At 47.2% G+C, this 26,173-nt stretch overlaps 1 protein-coding gene across 1 annotated transcript; it reads right to left on the reverse strand.

Moving 5' to 3' along the window:
• Positions 1-24,255: 24,255 nt before the first annotated feature.
• LOC122672287 lies at positions 24,256-24,750 on the reverse strand. Its single transcript, XM_043869782.1, has one exon. It carries the CDS (start codon positions 24,748-24,750, stop codon positions 24,256-24,258), a length of 495 nt encoding a protein of 164 aa, XP_043725717.1.
• Between the last annotated feature and the right edge of the window lie 1,423 nt (positions 24,751-26,173).

Raw genomic sequence — 26,173 nt, forward strand, 5'->3', positions numbered from 1 at the left:
TCATCGAGATCCAGATTCAACCGTTCTCCTCCATCTTCGCCATTCTCTGTAATTTGTCAAATATGAATTTTATAAGATATTATGAATTCAATCATTTGCAGAATAGTATCTAGTTCAACAATAAGAACTTAGTGCATTTCATATATGGCTGAAGGTAAATCAAAAAACAATAAGCATCATCATCAAGTTTCTTTACAAGAACTCGATCCTATATAGTCTCTATCATAAGGACCATACCATGTTTCCATTTGGAATACTGTATTCGTCATATCAGTCATAGATTTATGTTGTATCATCAAATTTGGAATGGTATATCATACTATGAAAGACATGTCATCAAATTTGGAATGACATAAAGACTAGCACAATATCATTGAAACATATCAGACATTTTCTATATTCCTTTGTGGAATAACAAAGTAAGGAGACTTCACATGAAAATTTGCTACACCATCAAGTTTGGAATGGTTTCACAAACCCCCATACTTAGTAACCTAACTAAGTTATCTGAAACATATAAACTGTCCCGAATGCTTACCAAGGCTAGATGAGATTCGAATAATTCAAAATAATATTGGATTAGGTTAAGACCTGACTAAATGGTCTTTAACCGCATCTCCCCTGTAGTTTTGAATGTTCGATCTTTGTTCAATCCCTTTGTAAGGGCATCTGCCGTATTATCCTTCGATCTCACATCAATCAAAGTGATAATCCCTTGTTCTATTTTATAATTTAGCATGGCCTGTTTCAGCCTGATGTGTCTCCTCTTACCATTAAAGAGTGAGTTATTCACAATCGTCTTTGTTGCTTGATTATCACAGAATATAGATATAGAGTTTAACTTAAAACTCCTCAATGGAATATCCATGATTAGATCCTTTATCCACTCTGCTTCATCTCCTGCAGAAGCTAGAGCATAAAGTTTCGATTCTATAGATGACAGAGCAATACTAGTCTGTCTTTTGGATTTCCATGCTACAGCTGCTCCTCCTAGTGTAAATACATAACCACTGGTGGATCTACTGTCTCCCAAATCTGAGCACCAAGATGCATCAGAATATTCTTCCAAAGTTGGAGGATGTCTAGTATAACATAAAGCATAACCTTGAGTATCCTTAAGGTATCTCATCAGCCTCGATAGGGCATCCCAATGCTCTTTTCCAGGATTACTAGTGAAACAACTCAGCATGCCTACCGTAAAGGCTATGTCTGGCCTAGTGCAACTCATTTCATACATGAGACTACCAATCAGTTTAGAATAATCTAACTGATTCACGGTGTCACATATATTAGGTTTCAACCGTTTGTTATAGTCATAGGGTGTCTCAATCGATTTACAATCACTGTATCCCCAACTAGAAAGTAGCTTCTCAATGTAATGAGTCTGATTAAGGGTGATCCCTTGCTCACTGAAGCTTACTCTTATTCCAAGAATGGTGTCTACCACACCAAGATCTTTTATGTCGAATTCTTTGGACAAGGTTTCTTTAATGTCACTCACTACAGAGAGATCAGAACCTAGAATCAACATGTCGTCTACATACAAGCAAATAATTGCGACCTTGTTTGACTCAGACAAAAAATAAAGGCACTTATCTGAGTTACTGGTTTGAAAACCAAGGCTCTTTACTGTCTTGTTAAACTTCTCATGCCACAATTTAGGTGCTTGTTTAAGACCATAGAGAGATTTGTTTAATTTGTAAACTCTTTTTTCAGAACCTTCCATGACAAACCCTTCAGGTTGGTTCATGTAGATTTTTTCTGTTAGGTCTCCATTAAGGAAAGCCGTTTTTACATCCATTTGATGCACAACATAGTGCTCAATAGATGCTATGGCAAGAAGAATCCTTATTGTTGCCAAATGACAGACCGGGGAGTAGATGTCAAAATAATATATCCCTCTCACCTATTTATAGCCCTTAGCTACTAATCATGCTTTATACCTGGCTATAGACCCATCCGGATTAAGTTTCTTCTTCAGTACCCACTTACACCCTATTGTCTTGGCCCCTCTAGGCAGATCAACAAGGTGCCAGGTCTCATTCTGCATTAAAGAGCTCATTTTCTCATCAATGGCTTCTTTCCATAACAGTGAGTCCCTAGATCTCATCGCTTCCTTATAGGTGGATGGATCAGCCTCTAAATGGTAGGTCACAAAATCCTCACCAAAATTCTTAGGTACTCGATCTCTAGTAGATATTCTTCTAGATTCTGATTCAAGGAGCATTGTGGGAGTAGTGTCAGAAACAATTGGTTCAGATTCCAAAGGTGATTCTGTAACTACTTCAGTCAGACCAGGCAAGGTCAGGCCTTTATCTCGAAGGAATTTATCCTCAAAGAATATAGCATCCCTAGATTCTATCACCACATTGGTTGATAGATCCAAAAACTGTCCGCAAGACTTGTCTTACGCACAACCTAGATATACACAAGTGTTTGTTCTAGTTCCCACCTTAGGTCTCCTAGGGTCTTGTATCCTAACATAAGCTACACAGCCCCAAACCTTAAGAGTGTCATATCTACAGGGATGATTATGTCATAGTTCATAAGGTATAGAAGTCAGTTTTGAATGTGGTAGTCTATTTAGAATGTGATTTGCAGTCAACACTGCTTCTCCCCAATAGCAAGAGGGCATGCCAGCTGTCAATAACATGGAGTTTAACATCTCTGTTAACGTCCTGTTCTTTCTTTTAGCTATGCCATTTGATTGAGTTGAGTAAGGAGCAGTAGTTTCAAGGATTATGCCTGCAGAGGCACAGAATTCCTTGAACTCTGTCAATTTGTATTCTCCTTCCCTATCACTTCTAAATCTTTTAATTTTCAAGTTCAATTGATTTTTTACCCTATTCTTGAAAATTTTAAATTTTTCAAAAGCTTCATCTTTAGATTTTAACAGGTATAAATGACAATATCTAGAAAAATTATCTATAAATGTTATCAAATACTTTCGACCTCCTCTAGTTGTGTAGCTTTCAAAGTCATAAATGTCAGAATGTATAAGTTCAAGAAGTTGAGTGCTCCTAGAAACCGGTCTGAACGGTTTTCTAGTTATTTTAGTTTGAGCACACACTTCACATCTGTTAAATCTAATTAAAGTGTCTAATGGTAAATTATGAGTTTTAGCTAGTTTGAGCATTTTCCTATAGTTCACATGTCCTAACCTACAATGTAATATTTTGGGATCAAATGAATTATGGTTAACCTGGTTTATTGTCTCATTAGCTAAACTCAACCTAAACATACCATTCAAATTATAAGCACATCCAAAATAAAAGGAGTTAACAGACAATGTTACTCTACCACTACTAAAAGTAATAGACATGCCAGCATCAAGTAAAATTTCAATGGAAATTAAATTCTTTTCAAAACCAGGAAAGATTTTAACATTTTTCAAAGTTAATATTTTACCTGATGATAGAACCAGGTTCGCTGTCCCTTGTTGAGCCACTTCCACGACGTCTTCATTTGCAACAGTGACAGTCTCTGCTACTTGAACAACATCAGTGAGCAGGTCCTTGTTATTGCAAACATGACAAGTCGCTCCAGAGTCTAACCACCAATCTGAAGATGTACTGGCCAACCCCTTACCCTTGCCAATCATGGCAACAAAGTTAGTAGGCTCAGTCTTGTCCACCAGCATGTGAACTTTCTTCTGTGGTGTGTCAGTGTTCCCTTTCTTAGGACCCCTACACTCAGATGCATAGTGACCCCACTTTCCACAGTTGCGACACTTGCCCCTCTTTTTAAAATTAGTCTTTTTGGCCTCCAACTGTTGGGGTTCTTTCTTAGGTGGCTTGGACTGCCTAGGATATTTCTTGGGTTGTGAAACCAAATTGGCAGATGCCTGTTGTTGTTTCACCATCTCCAAGTTATTCCTAGCTCTGTTCTCATCTTTGATTCTAATGAACCGTTTGAGATCATCCAGCCCCACTTGTGTTTTCTTTCTGTGCATCTCAGTTTTAAAGGAATGCCAGGTAGAGGGTAACTTAAAGATAATTGCACCCACTAAGAATGCATCAACAACGGGGATGTTTTCTTGGTTCAATTTTGTTCTCAAGTTCTCAAAGTCTGTTACTTGTGGAAGTATCTCCTTATCTTCTTGAAACTTGAAGTCCATAAACTTGTCAACCAAATGAGTTTTTGATAGGTCCTCCTCCTTTTTGAATTGGGCTTCTAGGTTTTCCCAAATCTCTTTTGCAGTCTCATATTTACTATAGGTCTCTGCCAGCCTATCTGACAGGCAGTTCAATAGGTAGTCTTTGCAAAAGTCTTCATCACTTATCCATTGGGCTTCAGTTAGGTCCGTACAATCAGAAAATTTATTTACTACAGTGTAGAAAATATTGAGGTACTTCAGTCCAAACTGAGTCCTCCTTTTCCAAGAACTGAACTCAGAGCCACTAAAGCTTTCCAATTTGATCATCTCAATTGGAACAGCATGTTTCTCCATTGTTAAGTGATTTGTTTATATGTCCAAGTAAAAATTTAAATAAAAAATAAATACTTCAAAGAACGATCACACCTGAGATGGAGAACCTTGGATTCAGATGATGGAGGAAAAGATTACAGCGATGCAACGGCGTCACTAAATAAAATAGTCCCACTCCAATGAGAACTCAGCAAATTCTTGAACTTGAGTGCTTCTGAGAAACCAGCAGCGGAACAGAAGGAGTGATTGGCTTCAAATTCTGAATCTCTGAATTTCTCCAGAACTTGAATGAAGACCAAACCGTCAGATGCTTTAGCTTTTGTCAGAAAAACTTTGAGAAACCGATTTGCTTTTGTACCTTTGTCCTTTCTTCCTTTTTTTTTTTTTTTTTTTTTTTTTAATGCCAACGAATATTGGTTTGGCATTGAATCAAAAAGCAAAGATTCCAAAAGCAAACGTACTTTCTGACAAAGTTAATGCCTTCTTCTTTTCTTTTCTTTTCTTTTAAATAATCAAATCAAAGAAAATAAAGAAAAACTTTGAAAATAGCGTTCTGCAAACCTTCCTTTTTGTTTTCCTTTCGATCAAATCAAAGTTTGATTAAAGCTTTGTCACAAGAAAAGACAAAAGTTGCTCTTTTTCTTCTTAGTTTAATCAATCAAGGGACTGCGTGCACTCTGTTTCACACTTTCCTTTATTTAATCAATGAAGGAAAAACAAACCGAAAACGAACTTCAAGAGCAGAACCGTGATTGAAGAACAACGAACCATAAATCGATCAACACACACGAAGCCGATCTTGGAATCGTGAATGACGAACACCAAGGCCGATCTCTCAAAAACAAATTGTGAATCCAAAAAATCCAAAGCTGATCTTGATCGCAGGGAAACAAATATCCTAATGCTTTAAGATTGTTAGGGTTAGGGTTTTAAGCACAAGGTTGCTTAAAGCATTACACCCTGAGTATCTAGTTTGGAATACCCAGACTGCTGCCTCCAGCTAGTATATATAGGGAAACTAGGGTTTAGGTCATATGGGCTAATTACTAGATTGCCCCTCACAGCCTGGGCATTAACACAAGTAGGATTATATTAGAACATATGAAGGGATATTACATGCGAGTTCTGTGGCTCATGGATCGACTGATTTAAAGCCTGCAGGTGCAATGGTTGATGCTGCAAAGCCCTTGCCAGTTGGCGCAGCAGTCTCTATGTCTGTTGATTAAAATGCTGCGAATCCAACTAGTTCCCACACGCCAAAGGAAGCATGTTATGAAGAGTTGAAGATCGATGGAGTGGTTACTGAGGTTTTTGTAACTAATACTATGGGTAGTGTGATGGTCAACCAAGAAGGAAATTGTTGCCCACAAGAGAATTCTTTAGTTGGTAATAGTCAGTTTGCAGCACTGCTGTGTATGGGTTATGATGAAGATTCTCACCCTGAGGTTGATGTGAGCTCTCCACTCCGAGAGAGTGATCGAAGTCAGGGCAGGAGAGGCCCCGTACGACGCTCCTCCTCACCACAGGTTTCCCAATGAATTTTGGTGTGTGGAATATCAGGGGGATGAATGACCCTGGTAAGAGGAGGGCAGTCACGGATTGGGCTGCTAGTAATAAGTTGGTTTTTTTTGGTTTATTGGAGACACGAGTACGGAATTGTAATTTTGGATGGCTTGTAGAGGAAATTTGGGAGTTGCGTGATTCGTTCAGGAGTTGTGTTTTTGCCCACCATGTTGAAGAAATCAATAGTTGTGCAGATATCTTGGCCAATTTCTTGCAAACCTCTCAAGAGGTTTCCTTTTGTATTGATTCCTTCCCTGCATCTCTCTCACGTTTAGTGCAGAATGATGTTTTAAATTCCATCGTGACAGACTCTTGAAAAGTGGCAATTTACAAGAAAATGACGGATTTTTTCAAAGATTCAAAATTTTTTACGCGCGAAATGTGGCTTGAAGTAACGGTAAGTCGGAAACTTGCGGATATTAAAAATCAAGGAAAACGTTTGGAGGTTTGGTGATCCGGATCGGCCTAATACCGATATCTTAAATTATTTTTGGGTTTTTGTCAAATGCTCCCCTGAAAATGCCCATTTGTCCAAATGCCCCCTTACAACTTTTCTAATTGTAAACTCCCCCTACTTTCAAAACATGTTAACAATTTAATCCCTATCGTTAGTCTTGAATGTTATGTGCAAATGGATTGACTTTTTTGACCAGTGTTAGACCATTCTACCCTTAAAAGGGTAGAATAACCAAAATGACCCTCTGATAAAACCCATCTAAACTAAAGAATAAAATGACCAAAATGCCCCACTGATAAAAACCCATCTAAGTTAAAGAATAAAATGACCAAAATGCCCTCATCTTCCCCAAATTGTGTAGGGTTTGAAACCGAAATCAAACCCTAAACCATTTGGGGAAGATGAACCCTAAAATCGAAACCCTATAATCACCCATCTATCCAATCGTAATTTCTTCTGCAAATTGAAAATTTGATGAGAGATGGTATCGAATCCAAACTCTACATCTATTTTTTTATCTTAAATTCATCAGTTGTTTCTATTTATTTTTATTTAGGTCTAAAATGTTTGGCTTTGGCGATCAATGGATCTGATTCGTATGACCTTGTTTAATCTCTCGAAGTGTTTGAGTAATTTAGTCTGCCTTCTAGAGTGGTTTCTCAAATAAATATGGTCATGTGAGGAGAACACTAGAACAGTTTTTGATTCAGCTTTATATCTATAAAGCTTTATAAAACATACTCAGAAGTCCACCTCGTCTTAGGATTCCAAACGCCATACATGAACGATACCATGACTGGGGAAATGGAAACCTGTAAATCTGTGGCTGAGTGTCTCGGTTACTGGGAGCACAATTAAAATCGACACTGTGGGATGAAGAATGAACAGAGTACATACCTTTTAAAACTGGAAAAGATAACTGGGATTGGAATCCGCAGAGCAGAGGTAGCAAAGGTTTAAAAACCTGGAATAATAGTAGAATAAATACACACTGATTGAGAGAGTTGGGGGAAGAATTGAATGCAATTGGGATAAATCGGATCTAGTGGGAGTAAAATGGGGAATAGTTCGCTGCTTCCCACCTTTCGATTCACAAACTACTCATATTAAGCCAATATAAAAGGCAGAAGTCAAGAAAAGAAGAATGATAAAAAGACAAATTGAAGGTGTAACCTTCTGTCGGCCTGCAAAATCCCCAATCCAAGTAGAAATTTCTTCAATGTGATGAACCATAAATCATCCCCACCAATCGGAAGATGCCACGTGTCCCTAAGAAAGAAGATCCACCTGGATGTCCTCTCCTCCAAGGCAACGTACTCCAACGAGATATAAGTACGAGGTAGATTACACTACTTCAACAACAACATGAACACCTCTACAGGACTCCAGAGCCTGGCTTACTACTCACGTAACCCACATGGACTCAAGAAGGACTTAGTCATCCGGAAGGATCTATCCATCTAGAAGGACAACCCTACTGGGACTCTAAATCTCGCCGAAAGATGACCAACCAGAGAGGAGCCCTGTTACTCAAGGAAACCTCCACCTACGAAGAAGACTCCACATCAACTAGGGACTCTCCACTCCGCCATGTACTACTATAAAAGAGAAGGTATCTCACACCCTCAACTCATCTTGAATAATCTCTATTCATCTGTTTGCTCAGGAGATCTCACTTTGGCATCGGAGAGCCCTAGGCCGGAACCACATCGGTTCTCTCTGGTGACTTACCTGGTCCTCTTGCAAGTGACGACACTCGTAGGACCGCTGGACGATTTCTTGAGGCAACAGATTGGCACCGTCTGTGGGAATGACGCCAGCCATTACACCTACTAGCTCGCTTCCATACTCATACAATGCCACCACGAAGGAAGACCGCTGCCTCCACTAACAATGTTCCGAGGAACGGATCACCACCCCCGGAGAGCTCTCATCGCCGCAGAACCAATGGCCAGGACCATGTCTCTCTGGAGGCGGAGGTCCCAAAAGATGATCGGGTCATTGTAGCCAAACCTAACAACGAGGCGGTGGTGGAGGTGGTACCCGACCCCAATGCAGCGGCAACTGTAGGTCAGGTCCATGACCTGCAGCGATAGATACTGGATGATCGCCGACTCTTTCGAGACTATCTGACATAGCGTTAGACGTCCCACCGCCATAGGGTGTCCACAGCCGCAAGGGTAGAGCCTGTACCTCGATAAGAGCCTTATCCTAGGGGACCACCACTCCAGGAGGAAAGGTCAGAGAGACTCGCCAGGCGATCAGCATCCATTCCCCCACCAAGGGAGCAACAACTCGCCAGGTGAACACCCGTTCCCCCGTCGGGGGAGCCTTCTCAGCACCCTAGAAGGATGAGAAACCTCTCGGGGTGGTCAGACCGTGGAAGGACACCGACGCCTGGGGCACGGGTGCCAAACCCAGAGAGATCCACCAGGAGGTCGGTGGTCCAAGGTCGACTAGGGGAGAGTTATAGGCCAGGATAAAATCGGATCCAGCGGGAGGAGAGCCCCTCCCTATCGCGTCAGGGTTCATTGCGACATAACCATTCACCATCCCGCTAACACTCAAGGCGAGAGGGGACATCAAGGAGAAGTCGTGAATGAGGTCGTAGTGAGCATCCTGCCGGACATGAAGGACAGGCACGAGAGGAAGAGTTGGACCAAAGGCTCTGAGACCTGGACGGGAAGCTAGAAGGGTTGAAGAAACAGACCAAAGGAGAGACACATTCCGTACCTGGACAACACCCGTTCTCCATAGAGATCATGTCAACCACACTCCCCTCCGAGTTCCGACTGCCTACCTTTGAACTATACAGTGGTACCACAGACCCTAATGACCACATCAACTATTTTAATGGCATGATGACACTGTATGGTAGGTCGGACGTGGTCTTCTGCCGGGCATTCCCTAAATCCCTCAAGGGTGCAGCTACATCATGGTTCTCCAGGCTACGACCAAGGTCGATAGGCTCATTCGCAGAGCTATGCGAACAGCTCGTCACCCGCTTCTAGAGCAGCCTCAAGCAGAAGAAGATCACCATCAACCTATTGAACATGGTACAGAACCCTGGGGAATCTCTCAGGGAGTATGTCAGCAGGTTCACCAAGGAGTCCTTGGAGGTTCGAGATTTGGACGACCAGACCCAGCATGCAGCCTTGGGAGGAGGCATCAGAGACTTGGACCTGATCAAGGACCTGGCATGTCATGAGACCAGGACCATGAAGGAGCTCCTGGAGCGGTGCAACGAGTTTGCCAATATGGCGGAGGTATTACAGGCCAGGAAGAAAGTGATAGAGGCCAAGCCCCAAGACAACAAGAGGTCAGCACCGGATGACCGTAAGGAAGGTAAGCGGACATGGACTGAGCGCCGGCAGGAGAAGAATGATCTTCCCTCCGGAAGAACTGATCGTCGTCCTGAGAGAAGTGAAAGAGCCAACAGCCCTGAGTTCACACCGTTAAACACTACCCGGTCACAAATCCTCATGCAGATCCAGGACCGTGACCTGATCCGGTGGCCATGACCCATGCTAGCAGGACCTGAGAAGAGAAACCCTAACAAGTACTGCCTCTTCCACAAAGAGAATGGGCATGACACAGAGGACTGCTTCCAGTTGAAGAGAGAGATAGAAAGCCTTATAAGGGTAGGGAGCTTAAATAGGTACGTGAAAGGAAGGTGCGATGGCCGTTCGGGTCAGGCAGACAGAGGTTGTGACCGAGAAAGAGAAGAACCAAGGAGAGAGGAAAGAAGAACGGATCGAGAGAGAGACCGCCCAAAAGGGCGGAGAGATGCAGCAGAACCGAGTGGCACTAAGGGAGCCCCCATCCTCACCATACTAGGGGGACCGGGGCAGAAGTCCACCCGGAAGGCCAAAGCCCATGCCAGGTTTGTGGGAGTTGCAAAGAAGCCAAGCAAGATAGCCAAGACCGAAACAATGATCTCCTTCTCGTAGGAAGACCTAGAAGGACTGAGCTTCCCATATGAGGATGCACTGGTGGTACAGGTGGAGGTAGCCAACCGACTCGTACACAGGGTACTGATAGACATAGGGGCATCAGTAGACGTGCTCTCCCTGGATGCCTACAGACAGTTTGGGTTCGGAGACGATCAGCTCAAACCGGAGCCTACCTACCTCCATGGATTCTTTGGTGCAATCGCCTCCATTAGAGGTACCATAGAACTACCCGCCACGTTCGGAGTGCACCCTCAGCAAGTGACGATCATGGTGAACTTTATGGTTGTCAAGTCCGTGGTGTCATTCAATGTCCTCCTAGGGCGACCCTCCCTGATAGCCCTTAGAGGAGTCGTGTCACCACTCCACCTGAAGGTGAAGTTCCCCACTGAGAACGGGGTAGGCAAAGTTCGGGGAGATCAAAAGAAGGTAAGGGAGTGTTACGCGACCTTCATGAAGAAAAATAATGGTAACACCCGTGGAATGGCACTCTGCATAGAGAACCTGGTCAACGACCAGAGAGATGAATTGATAGAAAGAAGGGGTAGGCCAGTGGAGGATCTCGTCCCATGGCCACTCAGCAAGGATGACCCCTCCAGGGTTGTACAGATAGGCTCACTATTGACCGATGAGCAGAAGAACGAGTTGGGGCATCTCCTCCAAGCGAACGTGGATGTCTTTGCATGGTCGACCTCCGACATGCCTGGCATACCACATTCCATAGCAAAACACTACCTACATGTAGACCCGACCCGGAAGCCCATCCAGCAGAAGAGGTAAAATTTTACCCTGGATCGACAAGCAGCCATCAAGGAAGAGGTGGAGAAACTCAGCCAATCTGGGTTCATCAGGAAGGAGAAATTCCCCACCTGGCTGGCAAACGTAGTCATGGTGCCGAAGCCCAACAGGAAGTGGAGGATGTGTGTTGATTACACCGATTTGGATAAGGCATGCCCAAAGGACGAGTACCCACTACCCCGGATCGACTTGTTGATCGATGCTACTGTTGGCCATGAGATGCTGAGTTTCATGGACGCCTACTTCGGATACAACTAGATCTTCATGCATGAGGATGATGAGTCTTACACCGCCTTCCGGAAGGACACGGAGAACTACTGCTATCGCGTCATGCCGTTCGGGCTGAAGAATGTAGGGGCCACCTACAAGAGGATGGTCAACAAGATGTTCGAGGAGCAGATCGGGCGTAACATGGAAGTGTACGTGGACGACATGCTTGTGAAAAGCACCCAGGCCCAACAGTACCTAGCTGACTTGGAGGAAGCCTTCACAGTACTGAGAAGGAACCAGATGAAGCTAAACCCTGCCAAGTGCACCTTCGGTGTAACATCAGGAAAATTCTTGGGGTTCATGGTCTCAGTACGGGGAATAGAAGCTAACCCATCTAAGATCAAAGCCATCCAGGAGATGTCACCCCCTCAAATAGTCAAAGAAGTACAAAGGTTGAATGGAAGGGTGGCAACCTTTTCAAGGTTCGTGTCGCGGTCAGGAGACAAATGCTTGCCGTTCTTCAAGACATTGAAGAACCTCCTGAGCCCAAAGGACTTTACGTGGACAGAGGAGTGCTAGAAGGCGTTCGAGGAGTTGAAGGGGTACCTGGAAAGCCCACCACTACTCTAACAGCCAGAGCCCAATGAAGATCTGTAGGTCTACTTGGCGGCCAACCCGGTCGTCGTAAGCGCAGTACTCCTTAAGGAAGAGGGCAGGGTCCAAAGGCCCATCTACTATGTCAGTCACGTCTTGATCGATGCAGAGATCAGGTACACGAGGATCGAGAAGGTAGCCTATGCACTAGTGGTCGTAGCTAGGAAGCTACGACCATACTTCCAAGCCCACACCGTCACAGTCCTTACCGACCTGCCCCTGAAGAAGGTACTCCACAAGCCAGATGTATCCGGAAGACTCATATCCTGGACGGTGGAACTAAGTGAGCATGACATCAGATTCCAACCACGGACTGCCGTCAAGGGCCAAGCCCTGGCAGACTTCATCGCCGAGTGCACCCTACCTGAGACAGACCCAGAGGCAGATGAACCAGAGGAATAGGACTACGGATTGTGGGAGATGTTCATGGGTGGCTCGAGTAACGCGGCAGGAAGTGGGGCTGGCCTTATTCTTACCAGCCCCAAGGGATTCCGGATCCAGTATGAACTCCGATTCACCTTCTCGGCATCCAACAACGAAGCACAGTATGAGGCACTACTAGCTGGACTCCGGGTGGCCAAGGCCATCCAAGTAACACACCTATCCATCCAGAGCGATTCTCAGCTCGTCGTGAACCAAGTGAATGGAGAATATGAGGCAAAGGATGAGCGAATGGCAATGTACCTAGCACGTGCCTGATCACTGATCGAGGGATTCATGAAGTTTGAGATGGTTCGTGTACCCAGGATCGAGAACACTACTACTGATGCTCTGTCCAGGCTAGCCAATGATGAGTTCTGAGACTTGGTAGGAGCAGTGTACATTGAGGTCCTGCATGAACCAACATACCAAGAAAAGCAGGTCAATACCATAGAGGAAGGGCCCAGCTAGATGGACCCCATACTTGACTACATACAGAACGACACCCTACCGAAAGATAAGGTTGAGGTAAGAAAGGTCAGGATGAGAGCTGCAAAGTACACCGTCCTGGACGGAGTATTATATAAGAGGGGGGCCACGACACCACTACTCCGGTGCCTGGGACCCAAAGGAGCCAATTATGCCCTGGCGAAGGTCCACGAGGGGATATACGGAAGCCACATAGGAGGACGAGCCCTAGCGTACAAGGTCCTCCGTCAGGGACTCTACTGGCCATGAATGTAGGAGGAGGCGATACAGTACGTGAGAAAGTACAAGCAGTGTAAGTTGTTCGCCCCTGTACCCCATCTACCCGCCACCAAATTGACATCGATCCTTAACCCCATACCCTTCGCCATGTGGGGGATGGACATCTTGGGCAACTTCACTGCGGCCTTCGAAAATAGAAAGTACCTAGTCGTCGCTATTGACTACTTCATTAAGTGGGTCAAGGCCAAGCCATTGGCAAAAATAACTGAGAACGAGATGGAGAAGTTTGTCCGCGATGACGTTATCTACAGGTTCGGGGTGCCAAAGATTCTAGTCTCAGACAACGACAAGCAGTTCAACAATCCCAAGTTCAGAGAATTCTATCAAAGCTACAACATTGACTATCGGCCTATCTCGGTAGCATACCCGTAGGCCAATGGTCAGGTGGAGGTGACTAACAAAACCCTATTGGAAGGGGTCAAGAAAAGGTTAGAAGGAGCCAAGGGGAAGTGGGTCAAGGAGCTACCAAGTGTTCTGTGGGCATACCGAACCACAACACGGACACCCACAGGAGAAAGCCCCTTCCACCTGGCATATGGCACAGAGGCACTAGCACCGGTAGAGGTGCTCGCCATGACCAACAGGGTACTGTACTTCAACGAGAGAACCTATGTCGACGGGCTTCGGGCAAACTTAGACTTCATCGATGAAATCCGGGAGAAAGCACTACTAAGAAACGTGGCCTACCAGCAATGAACTGCCAAGTACTACAACGCCAGGGTCAAGAAAAGGCTAGAAGGAGCCAAGGGGAAGTGGGTCAAGGAGCTACCAAGTGTTCTGTGGGCATACCGAACCACGATACGGACACCCACAGGAGAAAGCCCCTTTTGCCTGGCATATGGCACAGAGGTACTGGCACCGGTAGAGGTGCTCGCCATGACCCACATGGTACTGCACTTCAATGAGAGAACCTATGTCGACAGGCTCCGGGAAAACTTGGACTTCATAGATGAAATTCTGGAGAAGACACTACTAAGAAACGTGCCCTACCAGCAACTAACTGCCAAGTACTACAACGCCAGGGTCAAGGAAAGGCTATTTCACCAGGGTAACCTGGTACTGAGACGGGCAAGTGCATCAGAGCCAAGGAAGGAAGGAAAGTTGTTAGCCAACTGAGAAGGACCTTACGTAGTCTTCAAGCAGATATGTCCAGGGACCTACCGCTTGAAGACTCCGGGGGGCAAGAAGATAGACTGCACCTGGAACTCAGAACACCTGAAGAAGTACTACCAGTAAGGAGAACCCCAGCAATAGCAGTAAAGCAACACCGAAAGCATCACCGAAAAAGCTAGCAATAGAGTCAGCAGTCAGCCAGGTAGCAATAGCAGAGTCGGCAGTCAACCAAGTAGCAGTAACAGAGTCGGCAGTCAGCCACAGTTTGGATTTTCAATGGCAATTTGGAATTTTTTATTTATGAAAGAAGTCTAGTGATTTGATTGCAATACGATTGTCTACTCATGCTCATTGGCTGACTACCACCAAGGCTAAGGTCCGACGACCACCGAGGCCCGGAGGCCACCAAGGCGTAATGCCACCAGGGTCTGTTGACCACCAAGGCATAACGCCACCAAGGCCTATAGGCCAACCGGTGCGAGGTCCGATGACCAAAGATCCGCTGACCACTAAAGCGCAAGGTCCGCTGACCACCGAGGCGTAACGCCACCAAGGCCTATAGGCCACCCAGCGCAAGGTCCGATGACCAAAGGTCTGCTGACCACCAAAGCACAAGGTCTACTAACCACCGAGGTGCAATGCCACCAAGGTCAGTTGACCGCCAAGGCCCGTAGGCCACTAAGGCGCAAGGTCCGATGACCAAAGTTCCGCTGACCGCCAAAGCGCAATGTCCGTTGACCACTAAGGCCCGAAGGCCACCAAGGCATAATGCTACACAGGTCCAGTGACCACCGGGGCCCATAGGCCACCAAGGAACAAGGCCACTCAGGTTCCCAGACTGTCGAAACACCAAGGTCCTACGTAGCAAGTAATAATAGAAGGAAAACACATTAACTACAAATTACTGAGTTCATGATATGTATAGCTCAAAATTCAAAACACAAAAGTCAAACAAGTCTACGCATCCGGTACAACCATAAAACTAAGAAGCCTAAGGAAGAAGGGTCACGTCCGACTTAGCACACGATATCATGTCAACCTGAGGAATACAAGTAGCACCCTCCTCAGGCAAAGCAGCATCCACCTCCGGTGCTGGGATGCTAGCCACCACTGCAACATCAGAAAGCGCAGCCGCAAACTCGAAGAACCCTGGGTCAGAGAAGTTATAGCCAGGGGTTACCTCTTGGACGTAAGCCGCCAGGTCCTGGATCCCCACTTCGTACGCTAGCTAAAGCTGTGCCTGGTACAACGCCGAAAACGTCGGAGACGTCTGGAACTCAGCTACAGCTCGCTCACACGCTGACTTTAGCTCAGCCTCATGCCTCTCCCTCAACGCAAGTAGCTCCTCCTCCAAAGTAAGAACCCTAACCGAACTCTCGGCCCCGGCAGCAGAGGTCACTCGAAGCTCCTCAGACACCTCCAAGAGCGTCCCTGACGCCACCACAAGCTCCTCCGACGCCCTCTGCGCACGGGCCTCAGCCCTCTCACATGCATCACGATACCCCTGTAGCTCCTTCTCCACCTCGCACAAAATGCGCTATATTTGTACCTCAAGGGAAGCGTGACCTTCCAGTCGAAGCACCGCCTCAGCAAAATGGTGATGGATCTACAATCAGCATAGCAAGCAGTAAATACTTTAAACATAGGAGGAACGACGAACATAATGAAACCAAAAGGAATAACTCACCGAAACCATATCGTGGTAGAGAGTCTAGACCAGACATGTGTCGCTGAGCCTCTGCAAGGCTACTCTCATGGTAGGAAGCCTCCCCTTGTCCACCCACTTCCGAGACACGCCGGACCTGGCCAAGGTCGAACTCTCTGGCACCCCTAAAGTGATTACCAGTGACTCATCCGCGGCAAGAAGATCAGCGGCAGCACCACCGGAAGAACTCACCCCTTTCCCCTTGGAGGGGGGCAATGCAGAAGACCCTGAGGGAACGATGATAGAAGGGGGAGGCAGAGATCCCAAGGCATCATCAATAGTCGAAGAAATACGAGGAAGGACGAGTCACACACCAGAGCTCGTCACATGAGTAGAGCCTGGAACACCCTTCCGCTTGGCCCCGACGACCACAGGCGCGGAGGAGCCACCAACATCTAAGACCCCCATAGATGAACCTCCCTGAGAAGCAGCCTTCTTCCGCAGATTATTGTGGAGCAAGCAAAAATTCAGATGCGTATCCACTGCATGACAACATCACATCAAGACCACAAAACGAGTCAAGCAACTAATAAAGCAAAAGATAAATGTAGGTGCAAGCTAAAAAAGGAAACATCTTATCGGGACTCAACTTCCAGAGGCACAAGAAGGCCTCGGAATCCAACTGATGAACATTGAATGAGTCACATCCCTGACACTGTCGGAGGGTGTTGAGCTCCGAGTCACTCAGCGCAAGAGGGCGGTTCACCCCCTTGATATCAATGGCCTCCCAGGAAGACCGCAGTCCACATCGAGGGATCGTAGCAAAAAAGAAGCGGTCCCTCTAGCGTTTCACCGAGTCGATGATCCCCACAATAGGATCGAATGCGGAAAGAATGCCCTTGGGAACGCGATGGGAAAAGTGATAGCACTCGCCATCCCCCTTCCTCAAAAGATAAAAGTACAAAAACACGGGAACAGTGGCTGCACACCCCGCCCGGGCGAATAACACATACACCCCTAAGATAATTCACCACGAGTTGGGTGCCACCTGCCCAGGGGTGAGACACCAATGCTCCAAGACTAACTCTACAAATCGAACAATGGGGAGAAGGAGACCAGAGGTGAGGAAAACACAGAAGAGGCAGACCTCATCCACTTATGGGAGTGAGCACAGTCGTCGGGATCGGGGACGCGAAGAATGATCTCAAGAGGGATATGGAACTTGTCATGGATGGAAGCTAAGTCCGAGGGGGGGGGGGGGTCAAGACACTAGTAGTCTGGGTCAACACACTGTGAGGGTCCCCCAGCAAGGCCCGGGGAACACCAAAAGTGGAGCCTCTAGGGACCTCCTCCTCCCCATCACTAGCAGGGGGCGAATGCAATGGCGAGGTGGTACCCGTAGGAGAGGACGACTCCGACAAGGACTCCCCAAGAGACTCAACCAACGCAATACTCGAATCGGAGTCGCCGGAGGATGACATGAATAAAAAGGGGAGGATCAAGCTATGTACTCGGAGCGATAGTTTTGACAGTCGAAGAGAGACATCAACCTGCAACCATCAGCGTGTGGAGATAGTTAGGGAAGATCATATCTGGAAAAAAAAAAAAAAACAAGGAGAAATGTATAAGTCCTTACCAAGCACCAACCACCGAAAGAGCACTGATCGTGACCGTGACGCATAAGTGGGCCATGACCTATCATATGACCGTCAACGACGAGGAGAGATCCGGAAGGCGAGTACAACGTAAGGCGGATGCAACCCAGGAGGGCGCAATGACCAAGAAGGGTGCAACGGCCCAAGGTGGGATGCGACAACGAAGGGCGGGCTCCATGCATCAAGAGGGTGCGACAACGAGGCAGGCGGGTACCACGCACCTAGGAGGGCGCAATAATGCAGGCGGGCAAGATGCACCGAAGGGAGCATGACGGCAAGCGGGCGCCACGCACTAAGAGGGCGTGACAACGAGGCAGGCAGGTGCGACGCACTGGAGGGAGCATGATGGCAGGCGGGCGCCACTCACCAAGAGGGCACGGCAGCAAGGCAAGCAGGTGCCATGCACCTAGGAGGGCACGATGATGAAGGTGGGCGCCATGCACCAAGGAGGACAACGATGAGGCAGGGGCACCACGGGCCAAGGAGGGCAAGACACGAGGCAGGGGCGCCACGCACCAAGGAGGGGGCGACGATGCAGGTGGGCGCCATGCACCAATGAGGGAGCGACTGTAGCCGAATGTGACGTGACAGCATGCGAGCGTGTGACGCACCAAGGTGACCGCGATCTAGAGCTGATGTCGCCAATTGAGCACGATCGAGTCAGACCAAAAGATGAGGGCGAGAACGAGGCGCAAGCCAAAGCCAAGGCCCAAGTATGGCACAGACCAAGGAGCAGGACCGTAGACACACCTCTAACAAAGAAGACACCACAAAGGCAACCTCAAGGCAAGCCACAAGACACTAAGCTCCCAAGGCTAGTGGGCAAGAGAAAGCTTGAGAAAGGACATGTAACAAACACTTGGGGGGCAAACCAAGATGGGGACAAAGAACAAGGCAAGGAAGAAAAGCCAAAAAGCAAAAAGTAGGAAGCACAAGACAAGAGAGAGAGAAAGTAAAAATGAAAGAGAGGAAGAAGAATATATATCTATACAAAAAAGAAAAGAAAGGAAAAAGGTAAAAGGATGTGAGAGGAGGGATTTGAACCCACAGACTCACCCCTAAAGAGGAATTATTTGCCAATAACCCCCTGGATGACATACAAATGCATGAAGAACTCTCTTGAGCATGTTGTTCCAAGAGAGTGGGGGAAAATGATGAACCACAAATCATCCCCACCAATCGAAAGATGCCACGTATCCCTAAGAAAGAAGATCCACCTGGACGTCCTCTCCTCCAAGGCAACGTACTCCAACGGGATATAAGTACGAGTTAGATGTCAAGGGGGTGAACAGCTCTGTAGGACTCTGGAGCCTGGCTTACTACTCACGTAACCCACATGGACTCAAGAAGGACCTAGTCATCCGGAAGGATCTATCCCTCCGGAAGGATCTATCCACCTAGAAGGACAACCCTATTGGGACTCTAAATTTCACCGAAAGATGACCAACCAGAGAGGAGCCCTGTTACTTAGGAAAACCTCCACCTACGAAGAAGACTCCACATCAACTAGGGACTCTCCACTCCGCCATACACTACTATAAAAGAGAAGGTATCTCACACCCTCAACTCATCTTGAATAATCTCTATTCATCTGTTTGCTCAGGAGATCTCACTTTGGCATCGGAGAGCCCTAGGCCGGAACCACACCGGTTCTCTCTGGTGACTTATTTGGTCCTCTTGTAGGTGACAGCACTCGTAGGACCGCTCGATGATTTCTTGACGCAACACATTGCTAAAACATGAAGAATCATAATAAAAAATTAAGGACCATCCATTCAGAAATTTGAAGAAACAACAAAATTAGAGTTCAACAATGAAACAGATTTGGGGAAGATGGTTTTTTGAATGATTTAGGGTTTTTTTTATTTTCATTGCAAACCCTAAAATATTTAGGGAAGATGAGGGCAATTTGGTCACTTTAGTCTTTAATTTTGGTTGGTTTTTATCAAATGGGCATTTTGGTCATTAAATCCCTTAAAACTAACCTTTAACGTCCCAAACTAACGGGTTGGACCAAAGTGTTAAAATGTTTTGAAAGTAAGGGGGAGTTTACAATTAGAAAAGTTGCAAGGGTGCATTTAGACAAATGGCCATTTTTAGGGGGGCATTTGATAAAAACCCTAAATTTTTTTAGACCATTCTACTCTCCCTTATTTGGATACCATTCCAATGATACGGTATTGGCATTAGTATCATGTGTTGATGATATCAATTAATGTTGGCTGATATGATACCCATACCGATACCTTGAACCTTATACGGGAGAGCCACTTAAATGGATAAATCACATCCGTCTAAGGCTAGGATCAGACTATTGCATAAAACTAACAGTGGGGACTAAATTGTAATATAGTGTTCTAATACAGGGGGACAGGTGTTGGTGATAAAACTCCCAAACACTCACATGCGGTGTACGCACGTAGTGCGAATAATGAGGGCGTGCCAGAACCTTTGCGCAGGTTCAAACGAGACCAAAACCAGCCTAATTTGACTCCTTACCAGGCTAGTAGGTTTTCGTCCTGCCTGAGTAACTCTAAGGTCTTTTGGGTTAAGCCAACGAGCCCGAAATGCCATAGATCTTGGAATAATCAAAAGCAACTTGAGACACAAACAATAATGAGACAAAATGGAAATTATATATAACAATCATATCAGGTACAAGTATGGGCTCCACGAATTAATTCTTGCGGGTCCTAGTATGTGACCATACATCCCTTTGATCTCAATTGACAACAAGAACCAATAAAAAAATGCAACAAATAAAGCAATAAATGAATGGAGTAAACGAAATAGAGAAGTGTGCTGGTTATCAGATGTTTTGTGTCCCCCCACGAATAAGCCTTCCTCTTTATATAAGATGAGTCTTGGTAGTTATCAGCCTGTGCAACCGTTCCTTCCAAGACCATCCACTGCGGCTTATGCTTCCCAAGCTCCAACTAGGTGCTGCCACGCAAGCCACCAACCCTGCTCTCACTCCAACTGTTGCAGTAGTGGAGGGTCCCACCAACATTGCCATCAATCTCGTTCCCTGTGAGATGCAGGCCTACGCCTAAGACTGCCTGTGCTTCTGCCACGTGGGCCACCCCCTCCCAACCGTCAGGGGTACAGCCACGTTTGGATGCTCTCCCTCGCTCCTGGCCCAACTTCAAGGACCCACTTTTGGTTCACTCCAGCCCTGCCCGGCCAGGACCAGGCGGTTTGGGCCACAAACAATGCCCCTCACAACCTTCCTGAGCGATGCCACTTAGCCCAAGCTCAGAGGAGGTTGTGGCCGAAATGGTAGTCACCTCTAGCTGATCCACCGCGCGTAGACTCCCTAGCCGCTTCATCTTCTCGGGCCCTTAGGGATTTTAAATTTCAAACCCCCCGCCATAATGATGGCATGAATTCCAGCCCATCATTAAGACCCCTGCTAATTACCGAGACCCCTCAATGGAGAATCCCTCGCCTGGCTCCTCATATCACCCTTCACCTATCCTCCTCTCCAATCTTCCTTTCTCGCCTCTGCTCAATCCCCTACCCTGACGCTATGGCCAAGAAGAAGGAACCAGCAGCGGTGGAAGATGTAGAAGACCTTCTGGCATGAAAATGCTCGCTTTTGCCTCCCTCAGTTTTGACCGAGGTACAAATCCCCTATTTTGAAGTCTCCATTTTTAGGTTAGGTCCAGCCTTTGCCTCCCAACCCCATGGTGTGGCTAACTACCCAAAATTTGAATGGGAATAGCTGCTTTCCCAAACTCCTGATCCCCTACAACTCAAAGATATGGCTTTCGCACGCCTATGGCCCCCCAAATTGGAAGACCTAGGTGGATAGGGTAGTATGTGACCAATCGGAGCTATTGATCAAGCTCGGTGCCCTTCACGCTATCCAACTTTCAACCACCCCTGTCCCTCGTGATCGTCCCCTACTCCAGGCTGTACTCCAGTTCTGGTCACGATCCACCAATACCTTCCACTTTCGCTTCAGTGTGGCCGCTCCAACCCTTTTGAATATTTGGGCTCTCACCGATCTGAAGGCCGGGGGCGAAGAGTTCAATGGATCTTCCCCTGGCCTGACCAACGATAAGGATATTGAAATACATCATGGCCTCGAGTTCTCCAAGTTTGCCAGTTACAGCTTCTACCTGCGGACCTATCGAGAGACCCGTGGCTTTGTTTCACCCAAAGTGCTCACAGCTTTCTTCTTGTTCTGGGTTTGCCGCTATATCGCCTGCGTTCGATCTAATAAGATCTTGAAGACCTACCTTTGTCTGGCCAATGCCCTGCGGTAAGGCTGCGTGGTGGATCTGGCTGCCCTGACTTTGGAAACCCTCTTTCGAGGTTGCAATGATATTATCGAGTCCAACTTTGGTTATGGCGGTGGCCCGTTCTGGCTCCTCCAAATGTGGCTCCGTGCCTACTTCACTGATCTGTATACTGTGCCCTCACCGCTCCCAGTCTGCCCTATGCCTAGTTACCTATTTACGTCGGCTCCCCACCATGACTTGAGAACTTTGAGAGAGTACTATGACTTCTTTTCCTCCTTCCAGCCTAATTTTAGTGGCAATTTCTTCCTCCCCTACCGGACGGGGGAGGCCATCCCTGAGTGGCTCTCGTTAGCCATCGCTTGCCCCACCTTTGATCCACCACTGTGGGGTAAGTTCCTAGTATGTCGGGATCTTCATATCGGCGTTACCCTAGAGCCGAAAGCAACAACACTTGTGGGTTTGAGATGTACAACCCCCACTTCTATGCGTGCCAGTTCGGCCTTCGCCAGGTAATCCCCTGCCCCAACTACTATTCAATCATGGACTGCGCACTGGATAGGATGGTTTACTCAGATGTGACCGACATACTTCATGTGTCAGCCATGAACGCCCTAGTCCTCTCAAAGTTTGAATTGCAGTTCTTCGTCAAGGAACCCACAGCGATCAAAGATTTCATGGTCTGGTGGGATACCTGTTTCAAGTCTCTCCTCCCGTTTTGGTCTTTCCAAAAAAGCAGCAAACGCCTCCCTTCATCCTCGGGCACCACCAGTCATCAGACCACTTTCCCGAAGTGGAAAAAGGCATCAGCCTCTAGACAACCCTCCGATAAGCATTGTCCCATCTTTCCTTGTTGCCCGGCCTTATAAGCCCTTGCTGATCGTTTCCTTCGTAACCATAGGCAAATCTTTGGCTCAGCCAACGTCCTCCATTCAATCGGCCCGAAGTGATCATGGGTCCACTTCAGAGGACGATGAAGATTCTGAAGACGATCCTCCTCCGGTGAGTAAGAGGATGAAAAGCATCAATCCAGTGAAGTCTGTCCAACATCAAACCGTTCTCCCAAGTGTGTTCTAAGGGTTTCAATCCGTCAGTATCAAGCCCCTCTCTTCCATTGCAGCATCTCCTTCATTCACCTCCCATTCAACAAAGGACTGCACTTGGTCCAGTGCCCGCCTGAAATAGGTTGTCACAACAAAGTCTCCTCAGGTCATTGTTACTAGCTCCTCAGAGTCTGAGTCCTCCTCTCATTCGAATGGTGCCTCTGAAAGCAGTTCTGAAGAAGAAGAGACCGGTGCTGATGCACCCGGTAACTATGATGTGGCCGAGCCCAGTAGGTCCAAGACCCCAGTCCTTGAATCGGCCTCACCATCTCCTCCCAGCCATGTTGTCCCCGCGGTGACCCCTACGGTATATATGCCTCAACCCCAAAGCTTACCCCCTGCCTTACCAGTGCTGACTCATCCTTCTTTCAGGTTGCAAGTCTAGAAACCCTTTTGGCTAGCCTGAGTTCTTCTGATGATGAAAAAGAGACCGGTGATGCCCCCACCTTTGAGCCTATTCCTTCCCAGGTCACAGAAGCAAAAGCACTCCTGCACTCTTTCCTACAATCATCTTTTTGCGAGGCCGCGAGCGCCGATAACTTGACATCCATCGCCGAAGCGCTTTGCACATTATTGTCGCTGCCAGACCTCCTAACTCCTATCAAAGGGTGGTTAGATGGGGCCATTGCGTTTATGTTTGATCTGACCACTTCGGCCCCCCTTGCCATCCAGGATGCCCAGAAATACGAGGCTCTTCTCAAGGAAAGTGACGCCGTGGATGAGAGACTATAGAAGCTGAGGGACGACCTCAAGGCGATTGTAGATGCAGTGAAAGAAGGGCAAGATCGGCTGGCCCAGATGGATGAAGACATATCAGGTTTGGAAGCCCGAATCGCGATCTTACGGTCTGATAGGGCTGCTTTAGCTCAGGAGGTTCACCAGAAGCTGCTTGGCTCCCAGGCTGTGTCTGACAAAGCTACCACTACCAAGGCCCAGGTGAAGCAGTTGAAAGTATTGAGGCCCAGCCGTGAAACCAGTTTGGCCATAGCTAATGAACGCTTACTGGTAATGGAGAAACAATGGACCGAACTTCAAGGGTCCACCCTGCAAGACTTTCTCAAGTAGGCCTGCGTGCCTTCCCCTCCCCTGCCAAAAGAACTATGATACTTTATTTATCTTTTAGCTCATTTTGTATTCGGCCTTCTTAGGCCGTGTTTGAACTTCTTTTAGGAGTAAAGGCTGCTCTTCCCTTCATTTGCGGCCTCGCTCCAATGGTGTGGTATCCTCGTGTGGTTCACCCTAAATCTTAAATCATAGGATGAAAGGCCTTGAGGAACTTGCCATTGATTGTCCTGATCTGGATGTAGCCTTCCAAGTCATGCAACCTGTAGGCCCCACCCTGGAGCACTTGGCAGACCGTAAAGGGTCCTTCCCATGTAGGGGACCATTTGCCCAGTCTGGGATCCTTTGCTCCAATCAGAAGTATGGCCTTCAAGATGATGTCTCCTTCTTGGAAGTGCTTCGGGCACATCCTCTTGTTGTAGATGGCTATAACCTTCCTCTTCTGAACCTGCATCCTGTCCAGTACGGCCAAGCGCTCCTCTTTTAGATCATCAAGCTCGGCCATCATTGCCTCACTGTAGGTCGTTGGCGTGAGTCCCTGTTGGACTGCTACCTGTGCTGACCTTACGCTAACCTCAACAGGTAGCACTGCGTCATGACCGTATGTCAACGTAAAAGGCGTAGTGCCCGTGCTAGTCCACTGTGAAGTCCTGAATGCCCACAATGCCTTAGAAAGCATGTCTACTCATCTTCGTGGGTTGTCCTCTGTAACCTTCGCTAAACAACCCTTGAGAATCTTATTACTTGCCTCGGCCTAACCATTGCCTTGTGCATAGTACAGGGTGGAATGGGTGAAGGTTATTCCTAATTCCACTACAAATGCCACCACCTCGTCCCCAACGAAAACACTTTCGTTGTCACAAGTAACAGCCTATGGTAGCCCAAATCTGTGAATGATGTGGCTCTTGAGGAATTGGATGACTTCGGTCTCACTGACCCCCTTCATTGGCACGGCCTCAACCCACTTAGTGAAATAATCCATTGCCACAATAATGAAGCAGTGCCCCCGCATTACGGGCAGGGTGATCTTCCCCATGAGGTCCTTTACCCAACCCCTGAAGGGCCATGGCTTGACCACAGGATTGAATTCTGTGGCCCGTAACCGTTGCACTGGTCCATGAGTCTGACATGCCCAACACCCCTTAGCGTATTTGACACAGTTCGAGGTCATGGTTGACTAATAATACCCATGACATCATATCAACCACTTCATCTTCGGCCCGGCCTGGTGTGCTCTGCAAATGCCCTCATGAACTTTGGCCATAACCAGCGTTGCCTCGTTCAGGCTGACACATTTGAGCAACAGATCATCCCTTCCTTTCTTGTAAAGGTCTCCCCCAATCATCACGTACCCTGTGGCCCTATCTCTGATCCTTCGGTCAAACCCTGGCTCAGGGTTACTCAAATACTAGACTATCGGTGTTCGCAAGTCAGGCTGCATGTCTTAGATATGGTTGACCTCTAAGTAGCTGCCTTCATGGACCGCGGACCGTGCCTATCTTTTGATGACGATGGTCCTCTCTGTAATGCCCTCTGGCAGATCGATGCCAGACGCCACCTATGCCTACCCATTCGTGGCCTGATTTCTTGATCGTGGGATGTGACGTACTACTACGTCCTGGAATCCTTCAATTAACTTCTTAGCCTGCGCAAAGTAGTCCACCAAGTGTTCGCTCTTACATCGATACTCCCTGGCCAGCTGCTTGATCACCAATTGCGAGTCTCTAATGATCTCTATGGTGTCGGCCTTAAGGCCTAGAAGTAGGCCCAACCCCAGTATGAGAGCTTCGTATTTGGCCTGGTTATTTGAACAAGGGAAATAGAGCCAAAAGGCTACCTGAGTCTTCATTCCTTCCGGTGACCGCAAGACAACTCCTGCCCCAGCCGCCTGCTCGGTCTTGGACCCATCGAAGAAAAGCTTCCACGGCGTCACACTGAGGAAGGAGACCTCCATCACCTCTCCAACGGCCTCAATGGGCGGGTGATTATCCAAAAAGTTCGCCAGCGCCTGCCCCTTAAATGCCTTCTAGGGCACATATTGGAGGGCGAACTCAATAAGAGCGAGATTCCATTTTTCAATCCTCCCTCTAGAAATCGGGCGT

The sequence above is a fragment of the Telopea speciosissima genome, chromosome 8 (assembly GCF_018873765.1).
Source record: "Telopea speciosissima isolate NSW1024214 ecotype Mountain lineage chromosome 8, Tspe_v1, whole genome shotgun sequence".
Classification (NCBI taxonomy): domain Eukaryota; kingdom Viridiplantae; phylum Streptophyta; class Magnoliopsida; order Proteales; family Proteaceae; genus Telopea; species Telopea speciosissima.